The sequence below is a fragment of the Bicyclus anynana genome, chromosome 5, assembly GCF_947172395.1.
Source record: "Bicyclus anynana chromosome 5, ilBicAnyn1.1, whole genome shotgun sequence".
Classification (NCBI taxonomy): domain Eukaryota; kingdom Metazoa; phylum Arthropoda; class Insecta; order Lepidoptera; family Nymphalidae; genus Bicyclus; species Bicyclus anynana.
This window is the reverse complement of record NC_069087.1, coordinates 2,079,302-2,092,968: the sequence shown is the minus strand read 5'-3', so window position 1 is coordinate 2,092,968 and position 13,667 is coordinate 2,079,302. Positions and strand designations below refer to the sequence as shown.

Sequence of the window (13,667 nt, the reverse complement as noted above, 5' to 3'; positions counted from 1 at the left end):
GCAGCGAGTGAGGCGAGGTGGTAGCTAGAGGTGGTAGCGAGGTGGTATCGACCACTGCACTCCCCGCCGCTGGTCATTACGACCGCGATGGGGTGATAAGCGGAGCGTGCTTTGTATTATTGTTTTTTTTAAACGGGGTTTAGTCATGGGATTTTTTTGCGTAATATATAATTGCTTGCTATAACGGAATTGGAATTGTCCTGGATTATAATATATACCGGCCTATTCGCAATCGTATTCGTATGTCTCAAACGGTGAAGGAAAAACATCCTGAGGAAACCTGCATACCAGAGAATTTTCTTAATTTTCTGCGTATGTGAAGTCTGCCAACCCGAATTCGGCCAGCGTGGTGTTGGCCTAACCCCTCTAATTCTGAGAGGAGACTCGAGCTCAGCAATGAGCTGTGATGATGATACCTCAACCACCTGGGCATGTCAAGACCATATTAAGAGCAAGACCCAAGTAGTAGAAGCATCAAACACAACTTTGTTTGAAAGTCGAAGCATACAGCGTCGATTTTCATTTTCTGAAAAACAAAATTGAAAACCATCGTACAATATATTTTTAATTTTATATTGTAGTTTTCTATAAAAAAATCTGCTACGGAATACAATTAAAAATTAAAAGTGTTACCATTAGAGATGTATAATATCATTCAAATAATTTCTCAATTGTCCTATTTTAAGCACAGTAATTTCTGGTTTGCTATTGAGCATTCAGGACAAATATGAAAATAAACGTACCTAACTAGCTACTGAAATTTAAATTTCGTAAGTTTTCTGAACAGTAGATAACTACAATTTAAAGTTTTTGGATTGTTTTCTTTTCTTTAGTGCAATAAGACTTATGCCACATTTCTTAAATGTAAGTTAACTAGACTCTAGGTTTTATCAAAACAAACCGCTTCTCACACGTCTTTGTAGACAAGACAATGTAGAGCATCGGAAAACATATGTCGTTTCGCATCGATTGGAGCCTATAGCCTTTGTTCCGATACTACTGTAGAAGAAATATTGATTTTATTTCTTGGACAATATGTTTCTAAATTGTTTGAAACATCTACATATAGGATGTTTCATGTAAAAAGCATGCTGATGGTAGATTTTTAAAAGTTTAAAACATAAATTAACGGTAAAATGCTAAAACAGTAAGCCAAGGGATTATTTAAAGATTACGATTTTAAATAGCACTGGTCTCAATCTAAACACAGACACAGAACTATCGATTTGTTGCTTAGGAACACTTCCTACAATGCTCCACTCTTCACTCCTAAATTTGATTTACAAGTTCTAAGTTCTGGGCGTGCAATTTCACGTACAACTGTATTCAACCAAAACACATCAGACGTCTGTAGTTGAAAAATCACGGCATTATTAGACGGCTAATAAATTGATCGATGAACGAGTAAAAATAATGCAATGAATTGAAATAAAATAAATATATTTGATACTGCAACTGCATATTTTTTAACAACAGTTTGCTTTAATAGCCCATTGGTTCACTTGGTTTTACTCTAAATAATTAAATAACGCGTTTCTTTTATGCATTAGTTTTCTCGTACTAACGCGTTTGTACTGTCACCTGACTACATCAAAAGACAAAACCATCTTCTTCAATGCTTCTTCATATAGCAGGTCCAAAACAGCAACGTCCGACAAGTGGTTAGATTTTCTTTTTAAATGACACGAGGTATACAAGACAGGTGCAGTGTTTCGGCACAGAATATCCAATAGCACTACGATTCCGGCCGCAATTATTGCACTACGGCATTTATTATTTATTATAACCTAGATCTGACATTGATGTCACCTGCCTACTTATCTGCTTTCTCATAGACCTACGAGACCTTCTCCTTATCGACCAACTACATTGCCTGGTCTCTCCCAATTTAGGAGAGGGAATATGGAGCTTAGACCTGCTCAAATGTGGGGTTGCGGGTGATAGTGTTAATGACAATAATTATCAGAATGATTAACTATAATAACCGGAAGCAACAGCTGAATGTTCTCTCTAAGAAACGGTGTAACATCACCAATTTCCCAATTCCAAGCAGATTTGTAATAAAAAGGAAGAAATATTATATTACACACAAAAATACATAAATAAATGAAGCATTAAAAATGAATAATTTAAACTAAGAAATAGCATGCAAAGGCGGCCTTATAAGCAATATCTACCAGGCAACCCCTGACGAAAGGACTTGCGAAGAAAGGTGAAATTAAAATTTCTTTATATAAGAAAGAAATGTTCATATTTTTATAACCCGACCCAAGACTCGAACCCAGGATTTCGTGATCCAAAGCTGCACTGGACCAACGAGCAGAAAAATAATAACAGAATAGGTAAGTGATGTTACAGCCAGTACTCTTTAAGGGTCTGTAGTGTGGACTTTATTGGGGACATAGACTTTGCATATACGTTTAATTGTAGTACCTAGCACTTCATGATGTACGAGTAGCTATATCTAATGCATATTTGATTATTTGTATTCATAATATTATACGGGGAAAAAGTTTTCATTAAAAGTATTTAATAAAACAAACAATCTTAACATAATATTCTTTATTACCAAAGCAAACGTTAAATCTACTTCTAAACAGTTGGAAAAACAAAACTCTTAACATATTTGAAGAGAAATTCGACAACGTGATTAATGCTTTGTTTACAAAGTGTACATTTTACACTATTCCTAAAAACATGTTCCAACAATTATAATTTCTAATATCTAGAAGATTTCTTGCGGTGCGTCGCTTCATATATAGCATTCTTAGCCACCCACGTCGCGAGGAGCATTCCTGCTGCCTGGAGTCAATAAAAACATTTAATTAAATCAATGTGACTTATCAATACACTATCAATGATACAAATACAATTTAAGTGTATGTTTTCTCAAGTACTTAAAGTTAGACGATACCAAAACACTAGCTTTTGCCTTTCTGTTTTTTTTTGTTTGTCCGGGCAAGCCTCTGAAACGGTTCAACTGATTCAAATGGGACTTTCACTAAAAGATAGAAGAAATTATTGAGCAATATTTAGGCTAATTATTATCCCGAAGAAATCCATGGCTTCCGCAGGATGTGTGAAAAACTGTACTTCACGTGGACGAAGTCGCAGAGTTTGCTAGGGGTAAATATGGCGGTGGAAAGTTAAATATGGCAGAAAACAGAAAAAGCATATAATTGTATAAATAAGTAAATGCTCAGAGATGAAAACATTGAGGAGTATAAATGGAATATTACTGAATACCTAAAATGATGATGATGATGATGATGACTGACTGAAATCGAGAAAGCTATTCTTAGATGGTTTGAGCGTGTAGAGAAGATTAACAAAAGTTGACTAACAAATGGTGGATGAAAATCTTAGGCGGAAATGGCAAAAGCGAGCGTTCCTAGACCAAATCCAGGACTTTTTAATAAAGGTCGGATCGAACTTGTATGAAAGGATTAATTTTAATGGAACAAGCATGTGAAATATGATGTCTGTCTACCCTATTTGTGTGTAAATATTATCTCATCATATATCGTACCTCAAACCAGAAACAAGTAATGGCCACCCCAATAAGCCAGGTCGCGTCAGATCTCAATAATAGCAGAATTTGATCTTCACAACCAATGCTGTAGTAGCCGCTGCCTCTGAAACACAAATCGTTAAAGCTATATTAACAACTACTGACTTTTGATTCCTATATTTCGTCCTTCTAAATCAATGCGTTCGCTACACTCTGTGCTGTACAGAAAGGGAAATCCAACAGAACTTCTGCAGTAACCAGAAATTTATTCAGGGAAATATAAAGAGCAAACAAACGTGGGTCATAGACGTACATTTTAGCTCAAAAACTTATGCCAGTGGTTCAAGATTAACTAACTAATCGGACTGTCACGGACATCAAACAAAAACCTCCGACAGGAGATAGTTATAAAAGAAGAAATTCCGATTGCTCTTACACTTCATATACTAACTACTACAGCACATTGCGTATCTTTGACTGATAAACCTCAACAGTTAGAAAACCCTGAGTAGCTCAATATTAAACCCTCAATAGCTTCTCAGGTCTGGCTCAGGTCAGGTCCGGCTAATTGAAAGAGAAAAAGAATATTAGAAATATACTGGTCAGGTATGGCAAATGTCCTTTAAAGAATAAATTGATGAACTGAATGAACTCACTGTATGCAGAATTTGTAAAGCTGCTCTTGTGCATAGGTGCTTCTGGCGCGGTAAGCTCGCGGGCAGCACGACAGGCTGATCTCCTTCTGAACAGCCACGTAGTCTTCCGGTCCGTTGAGACCACAGCATTCGTACTGCAACATTGTAACTTTCCTATGAAATCTAACCAATTTTGCCTCGATTGGTGACAGAAGGGCTGGCTCATTTTCTGCGCAAATCATCATGGATTTCCAACGCGAAAATGCAACCAGTATTCTTGCCACCATTCCACATAGGCATGATTTGTATACTTATTAGGATAAGGCTTAAGATTCCTTTTGTATATTCTAGATCGACTCGTAATTAATTGGATCGTATTGAATTGGTCTATTACGCTGTGAAATTTGCAAAATCGCTAGATAGATTTGGGAGGGTATTCTAAGCCCTAGCCATACGTTTTACCAAATTAAGACACAAAATTTTTTGATTTTAAAAGAGTCCTAGTCAAAATGCAAACTAATCTAACAAATTTCGATTATATTTTTAAGAAAATTAAGATTAAGGTTAAGTCGTCGGTACCTGTCATTATCATTAACACCTAATAGTGATAGTTAATTAAAATAGCGTGGTGGGTCCAAGCTCCACATACCCTCTTATGTAAAGGGGGAAGTCTGGCTCTGTAGTAAGCCGTTAAAATATGCTGATAATGATGATACTGATGGCTGATTTGAAGGGTTCGACCAATACTGACGACATCACGCGAATCGCAGAGATTCGTTGAATGCAGGCGACTCAGGATCGCTATGTTTGGAAATCCCTACTAATGGTCTGTGTCCAGCAGTGGACGTCAATCGATTGATATTATGATGATGATGACAATGATGATTACGATGATGATGATGATGATAATGAATGATAATATCCATACTCACAGTAGCCTGCAGAGTGTCCCACACCTTGGCATGCGTCTCCTCGTCCACGTCGGTGGTGTTACGGAAGAAGTCGTCTCTAAGCCACTCCGTCAGCCGGAACTCCAGGCCGTAGCGCTGCACCGACACGTAGATCGCTATCATCATCTCCAGCACGACCATGATCATCAGGAAACCGATGTACTGGAACATATTCCATACAAAGTTATCAAGAGTCCAGTAAGCCCAAGCCAATTAATTGATCAGATCCTTATTTATACATCATATTATCATCTCCTTATATTTTTACACGGGAGTATACTTGGGTTCCCCAGGCATTTCCTTTTACTTTCTTCTAAGAAAATTTCATTAAATTTCTTAGAATGGAGTCAGAATTATGACTTCTTAGAATGATGTGTGATGATATGATCAAAATAATGTCTACACCCCGTGCCTCGGAGAGCACGTTCAGCCGTCGGCCCCGTTTACTGATAGTGATCGTTAAAGAGTTTAATAATACCGCTCTAAGCCCACCAACCCGCTGTGGATAAGCGTAGTAAGTTTAAGCTCCATATACCCTTTTAAGACGGAAGGCTTAATACTCTAGCCCAGTAAGTCGTTGATGAAACTAATAATAAAAAGTGCAAGAGTTTTTTGTTTAATGCATTAATCTTTTGGAACTCTGTGTAAAACATCTTTTTATATATCTATCAACTTTAAAGGGGAATATAGGAGGGGTTAATAGATTAGGTAAGGAAATTTTCTATGAAATGTATGTTCTTTAAAATTTGAAGAGCAAGGGTTAACAGACGAAGCGGGCTTCTGTTAAAAATATAAAGTAAGTAATTTACCATATAAAGTATCTTGACATTTCCCTTGACAGCGCCAACGGAGCCGAAAGCAGCGATGGCCACGAGAAGCAGACATGCCGTCATGATGCCCACGTCGCCCACGGTGGTGCCCACGGACCGGCCCTCGCCATACTGCTTCAGCGTGTTTATGTCTACTATGGAGAACGTGATGGCGCATATTGCTATGAGCTGGAAACATATCAACTTAATTCAGTAAGCCTACGGATCACGATATATCTCGAGACCAGGGAAAAGTCAGCCATTGACCATCCTATATGACGGAGAGCCCGTAAAAACCAGACCTTCATCATTTTATAAAAGCTGAAAGTTTGTCAGATCATGCTTTTACCAGTAGCCAGGAGTTTGTACCGTGCTAGCTCTGGGAGGTAGCAGGTTTTAAGGATCCAGCCCTCAGCCGTTTAAGTATAAAGTATTTTTTTATAAGTATTTTATCGGCATAATATGGGAAATGATATCCCTATCTCCCGGACACTTGGCTTCATGGCAACCCTTCGCTAGAGACCCTTAAAGTTTCAAATTATGTAGTGTTTTTCCAATGGTTCCCGGGAAGTGACTAGCGAATGGGAATATCATTTCAAATATAATGTCAAGGAAAACATGGAAAAGCTACACTTTATATGTGTGAAAAAAATTATAATTATGCAATCTTAGATGGCTTACTTGGACGATGTACAAGTTAATTTACCCATAGCTCTGAAGGTTTCTACGCGGCATCGTACCGGAACACTATATTGCTTGGGGGTTCGTCTTTTGTTTTGTATGCATTGTTGAGAGTGAATAGATTTTAGTAGCTCCTTAGGCTCCTTAATGGGACCTCAGCAGCGTCACCAGGGGCTTTGAGCGAACGCAAAAGCATCGCCTGATGGGGCTCAAAGGCAGAAGCAGAAAAGAAGGGTGTCGCCTCTGAGACTCGGACCTCGGCTGAAAGGGTCTGGAAGGGTGTTTTGGCCTGAGTGTACGCATCGTTCTCTCTGGCGACCTGGGCGGCCTGATAAGTTTCTGGAGCAAGCTCGGCTGGATTTAGTGAATCCAGCGGGAACCTACACCGAGGGACCCACGCACAACGGCCAATCACATAGCTAAGTGGGGAAACGGCTCAGACGAAAGAAGAAGAAGAAGACGCGTCGTTCTTTTGCGCTGCGACGTCATGCGTCATCGCAACGAAGGTGTGGCATACAATGCGTTGATCTGTTGCGACGCCACAACGTAACGCACGCATAAGGCATCGTCCTAAAACCTCATAATTGGTTTCCAACCGACATTATTGTAGTCAAGCGCAAGACCATAAAAACAACACTTCTTTATTTTCCACATTCTGGTACACTTACCTTAAATTCTATTTTTATTCGTAAGATCACAACGCAGCCCTACCTTCCAAAAAGAAAAAAGACGTAACTTACAATGCAACATCCATTAAGTACCAGCAGCAATATCTTGGCGCATCCTTTACCAATTTCAGCAAAATCTACTAACATTATACTGCTTCAGTATTTCTATGGCCAGTAAAGATTTTCAAACTCACTCTACAGGCTCGACCTTGTGACTAAAGCCTCATGTTCGATTTCTATAGAATAAGAACGCTATATTCACTACACCACAGAAGTTTAGCCAATTAGAGATATCCTAGCAAGCTACTTTAAGCCCTATGTCTTTATGTTTAGGTGCTAAGTTTAAATGCTCGTTATAAATAGGTGAACTTTAATAATTTAGTGGTCGGTAAGGAACGCTACATACGGCCTACCGCCCACTGACAGTAAGAATAATATGGACTTTTTTTATTTACCTACCCTCACCCAGCAATGCGTTACCTGCGTCTGTCAAATTTAAAGACGTATTCTTGTCTTTTTTGTACACTATACAAACAATTTGGGAATGTTTTGAAGGTCCACGTTAAAAAATATATATCAGAATACCAGCCGATGTACGTCCAGTGCTGGATATATTATAGACTATTGGCCTTATATAGGGGAGCGGAGGATCGACTTATACCGCGTTTTCCTGTGTGGGGTCGCCTTTCTAGCACCTTGGGATGCAAACGTCCATCTTCGTTCTTCGAATATATTTCCCCCATTACCACTTCACTTTGTTACTCATTGAGATATGACAGTAAGTTTGGTTCAATTAATCATTAATTCTAATTCGGATGCAGAGAGTAGAGTCTAGAAGGTTGACTCATACAAATGCTAAACTACATAGATATCACAGATAGTTGAGGTTAATTGATAATAATAATTAAAAAAACATACATACAACAACAAGTTAGCCCTTGACTACAATCTCACCTGATGGTAAGTGATGATGCAGTCTAAGATTGAAGCGGACTAACTTGTTAGGAGGAGGATGAAAATCCACACCCCTTTCGGTTTCTACACGGCATCGTACCGGAACGCTAAATCACCAAGCCTCCCACCAGCCAGACCTAAACAAATTAAGAAAATCTCAATCTGCCCAGCCGGGGATCCCAGGACCTCCGTCTTGTAAATACCGCGCATACCACTGCGCCACGGAGGCCGTCAGAATGTAGAACCTCCTGTTTTTTGAAAGTCGGTTAAAAATTTAATTTGAACTGTTTATCGTAAGTAATTAAATATGTTTCTATTTTTAATTAAAGAAAACTAAAACACACCACTGAATGATTATTTTATTCTTTGAAATATTAAATAATAATACTATCAACGTTTCAGTACCTATAAATTATAATTATTCATAATTACAATGCACTAATAGAAGTCATAGTAAAGAGATACATACGCAAATAGTAAAAATAAATACCACTATAAGTAAGTACCATAAGTTTCTTATAATCTAGTAAAAACATCGTCTTAAACTATTAAATATATATAATAATAATATCAATAATTATTTTATTTATCACACAAAAAATAATAATATTTAGAAACAGCGACGACAAACGACCGCAAAGTGCCATTTAAAAGTCACAATACACACGAAACACGTAAGAACACTTTTGTCCTGATTAATTAATTATCTCTTTTTTTAAGATAATAATTTTCTTTTGTTACTTTAGTTATAGTATTTGAAAGCATTTCTTGTTGTATTTAATGTGATAGTAACATTTTTTTGTATAAATTTATTAAAAATTCAGCGTACCGGTCCGTCTGTCGGCGCTGGCCCTTACATAAACTTAAATTACTGAAGCAACATGGTCATAGCAGAAAGTACGACGAACATGATCGAAGTGAACCACGTTTTGCTGGTGGATGCGGCATTCCGATCCCAGCCGTATGCTGGGCTCCTGCAACAAGAAGAAGTTGGCTTATTCATTTATCTAAATATTTGAAAAATAATTTCGGTAAGATGACTTATAGAAACCTAAAGAGATGTGGATATTCATCTCCTAACAAATTAGCTCGCTTCCATCTTAGATTGCATCATCACTTACCATTTGGTGAGATGGTAGTCAAGGGCTAATCTGTAGAGAATATGTGATGGACCTGCCAATGCAAAGCTTTAAGCAATGTGTTAAAAAACATTTACTTAGTCGAGGTTACTACACTATTGATGAGTTCCTTAATGATAAAGATGCTTGAAGGCCGTTAAATCAGCTTCCACCTACACGCAGGAAGTAAAACTATAAAAAATGTAATGTTGTCATCAATTGTATATTATATATGTTGTTTTATTTTTTTAAAAGAGCAACTGTTGAGTTTCTTGCCGGTTTCTTCTCAGCAGAACCTGCCTTCCGAACCGGTGGTAGAATCTTTACAAATAGTCAACTAACGTATCAAAAGTGCTTGTAAACTGAACCTACTTTTAAATAAATGAATTTTGATTTTTTTTTTATTTGAATAAATAAAAATGGATAAAATTGAGTAACTGCAAACGTTACTTTGCGACTGTTCAATAAAAACAATAATTTTTTTTGATTGATTTGTTGTTACATGCAATTGCGAATAATATTTTTTCAAGTACCTAGTAAGTAGGTTGGTGTAAGAAGTAGATAGATTTCAATAGCTCTTTACCATCGTCAGTAATACTAGCCACTCACTATCCAATATAATTATAATTTTACAATACGATCAGTTTAATCGGATATCCTGTCGAAAGCGCTGTAGGCATGTGAACTTGTATGATGGTGAGTGGCTAGCATTACGAAATTTTAATGAGCACATCCATCACACACAAACTTCATGATGTTATTTTATTCATTATTTTTATTCTCTACATATTAGCCCTTGACTACATCTCACCTGATTGTACCTAAGTGTTGATGCAATCTAAGATAGAAACAGACAGCCTTATTGTTTAAAAGTGCAACACAGCACATACCATTGATGTGACGACCATTTTACCTAAGAGAGGTACCTTCCACAAACCAAGTCGTTTATTTAGTTTATTAATATCCTGTAAAACCTACAAGGAGCCCAGCCCACATCTCACATCAATGACGGCTTAACGCGTTTAGCTTTTTGGTCGTATCTTTTGCGACCACGGCCCTTGAGTAGTTCTATTTGTAGCCGTCTAGTGCGCGAGTTGCCATTTAATTACTTAAAGAAAATCTACTTCAATGTACCTTTCAGCATTGTTATATTGCGTGTTGCTTACTGAAACAACCGGTCTGTGCCGGATTTATAAATATAAATATATGTCTCACCAGGGGCGTAGCTACCGCCGTATCAGCCGTATCAATTACCCAGGGGCCCCATAGGTTTGAAAGTAAAAATAAGAAAATATGTAATCCACAATCTCAGTTAATCTGGCGCTTCCCGAACAAAACAACCAAGACGCCTATAGTTTTTACTTCAGAAATGAAAAAAAAATAAAAAATGCAGTCTCCTATTTCCCAGTTAAAAAAAATTTTGGCTTGCAAAAGTTGTAAACATCCTGCATAAGTTAAATCACTGTTATTTTTATTTAAAGTAAACTATTTTTGTTTTATTATTGAGAATTCTTTACTGTACAATTAGGCCCATCAACTATTCTGATATGTTATCGCCGCGTTGCAACGACTTGCGGTACGGACGGCTTCAGTGTGCTCGTGGCATTCGAGCCGTCCACATCTATTGTGTTTTGTAATTCTTTATGGGTTATTTGGGATAGGCGGGAAGAGTGACTTGAGTGGAAAAGGGGAGTGTTAGATATCTGTCAAAGGCGCCTTTAACCCTACACACATCGTTCACAAGTGCGTGACTCCACGCCACTCAAGGTCGTTCTCTGCCATTCTAGAGTCTTATTTTGGTTACAGTTTGATTTGTTAATTAAGTTGTCCTGACAAATGTTGTGAACCTTTGTTCGACAATAGTTTTCTTATTTTTGTAATCACGTCTGAGTCTTGGATAGAAGCAGGCGTTACTTTGCGGAAGTTCATCATGATTATATAATGATTTATTTATTTTGCTATCATCCGCGAAAAGTCGACGAACCCATGCGACAACGTCACCCAGGTCCGGCAAAATACTCTCTACGTACGTTTCACCCCGAAACCGGAGCATCCTCAGGAGATGTTGACTCTACAACGTGCAATTGCAAAGTGTCGTTTTCGATCTTTGCTTCGTCTTTTATAGACCAAATGGTAGGTGGGGCAAGAGGTGGGCGTTGCCAAGATATTCATAATATAAGCGATTTATCTCGCATCGAATTCAAACATTTTTATTAATTAATTTAATAAAAATGTTATTTATTAATTTAATAAAAATATGTTATTTATTAATTTAATAAAAATATGTTTTTTATTAATTTAATAAAAATGTTTGAATTCGATGCGAGATAAATCGCTTATATTATGAATATCTTGGCAACGCCCACCTCTTGCCCCACCTACCATTTGGTCTATAAAAGACGAAGCAAAGATCGAAAACGACACTTTGCAATTGCACGTTGTAGAGTCAACATCTCCTGAGGATGCTCCGGTTTCGGGGTGAAACGTACGTAGAGAGTATTTTGCCGGACCTGGGTGACGTTGTCGCATGGGTTCGTCGACTTTTCGCGGATGATAGCAAAATAAATAAATCATTATATAATCACGTCTGAGTCTGCTATAAGATATAGGGCCCCTCCAAGGCACGCTACGCCACTGTGTCTCACACTGCCTAGTGTTTCCGGAACTTGTTGTTAATAGGATTTCTGTAATTTATACGGAACACTAAATCGCTTGGTGGTTTTCATAACGTAGTTAAAGGTGGCTAAAGCTTCTAAGAGCCTGTGCATCGACAGTTTGATTCTTAACTGCGTTTTCACTTGATGTTAAGTAACGTTGATTACATGTAATTATACCTTACAGTATGTAACGTAAAGTCTTCGAACAGTGCGTGTTGCCAGTGATGACCTATGGTTCTGAGACTTGGTCGCTAACTATGGGCCTCATAAGAAGGCTCAGAGTCACACAGCGGGCGATGGAACGAGCTATGTTAGGAGTATCTCTGCGTGATCGAATCAGAAATGAGGAGATCCGTAGAAGAACCAAAGTCACCGACATAGCTCAACGAGTTGCGAAGCTGAAGTGGCAATGAGCGGGGCACATAGTTCGATGGACGTTGGGGTCCCAAAGTGCTGGAATGGCGACCACGCACAAGTAAGCGCAGTGTTGGCCGACCCCCCACCAGGTGGACTGACGACATCAAGTGAGTCGCATGGATTCGCTGGATGCAGGCGGCTCAGTATCGTGATGTTTGGAAGTCCCTACAAAAGGCCTATATCCTGCAGTGGACGTCCATCGGCTGATTGATATGATACCGTACAGTACTTATTTTAAATTTTTCAACCTACAATACTGACTGGTTCCTACGTGCCAGTATGTTAAATCCCTTATCAGCCTACCTCTTATGTAGGAGACGTCAAACATCAGCCGTTGGCACACTACCACCATAAATTATTACAAAAAAACAATACGATTTCAAGTCAGGAACTTTCATTTCTAAGACAATAATAAATACTGCAGAGATATAATTAAAACACTATGATTAATATCAAAGTCATTCAATTAATTAATCCTAATATATTTCCAATAAACACACGCGTTTTTTTTTAATTTCTGTCAGTCAAAAAAACAAGATTTCTTTTAATTTTTCCAAGTTCTCAAATGCTTACTCCAATGAAAAATCCTATTCAAACCATTGGCTATAAGGTTACACGGTCATAACAAAGTCACAAGAGTTCAATGTTTCCAATCGACCTTTCCTTTAAGAAAAAAAAAAACTACTAAGTAGGTAAGTGGATAGGTACTTTTTGTTATTTGATCTGCATATTGGATGAGCCTTGATCGGCTACCTCATAATGTACCTAATAATAAAAATAACCTGGGTTTTGCCCGCAATCGTCGCAATCTATACTAATATTATAAAGCTGAAGAGTTTGTTTGTTTGTTTTAATGAACGCGCTAATCTCAGGAACTACAGGTCCGATTTGAAAAATTCTTGCAGTGTTAGATAGCCCATTTATTGAGGAAGGCTATAGGCTTTATTTCGTCCCCGTATTCCAACGGAAACTGGAACCACGCGGGTGAAACATTATTATATGCATTAGTTTTTCGCCAACTCTAGTTACCTACCTGAAAGGGCTATAAAGTCCTGGTATGATGATTCCAATAAACTAGTCTAGGTAAAAAAAATCTGTACCTACTCTTCCAAATTACCCAATCGAACTTTTCTTTTAGTTTGTTTTATTATTTTTTATTTTATTAATTTCTAAATCATATTGTATATTATATTGCAGGATGTCAACTTTTCACCAGAAACCCTAAATGTGGTGTTTTCGCAGCGTGTGTGACTAGTGACTAGCGATT

At 37.8% G+C, this 13,667-nt stretch overlaps 1 protein-coding gene across 1 annotated transcript; it reads right to left on the bottom strand.

The window, feature by feature from the left end:
- Positions 1 to 2,552: 2,552 nt before the first annotated feature.
- LOC112047521 (23 kDa integral membrane protein-like) lies at positions 2,553 to 8,185 on the bottom strand. The gene is made up of 6 exons (XM_024084662.2): positions 7,327 to 8,185; positions 5,906 to 6,094; positions 5,079 to 5,258; positions 4,168 to 4,301; positions 3,530 to 3,635; positions 2,553 to 2,802 (listed from the first exon to the last, which is right to left on the bottom strand). The coding sequence occupies exons 1-6, from the start codon at positions 7,399 to 7,401 to the stop codon at positions 2,719 to 2,721; spliced, it is 768 nt and encodes a 255-aa protein (XP_023940430.2). The 5' UTR covers positions 7,402 to 8,185; the 3' UTR covers positions 2,553 to 2,718.
- Positions 8,186 to 13,667: the final 5,482 nt, after the last annotated feature.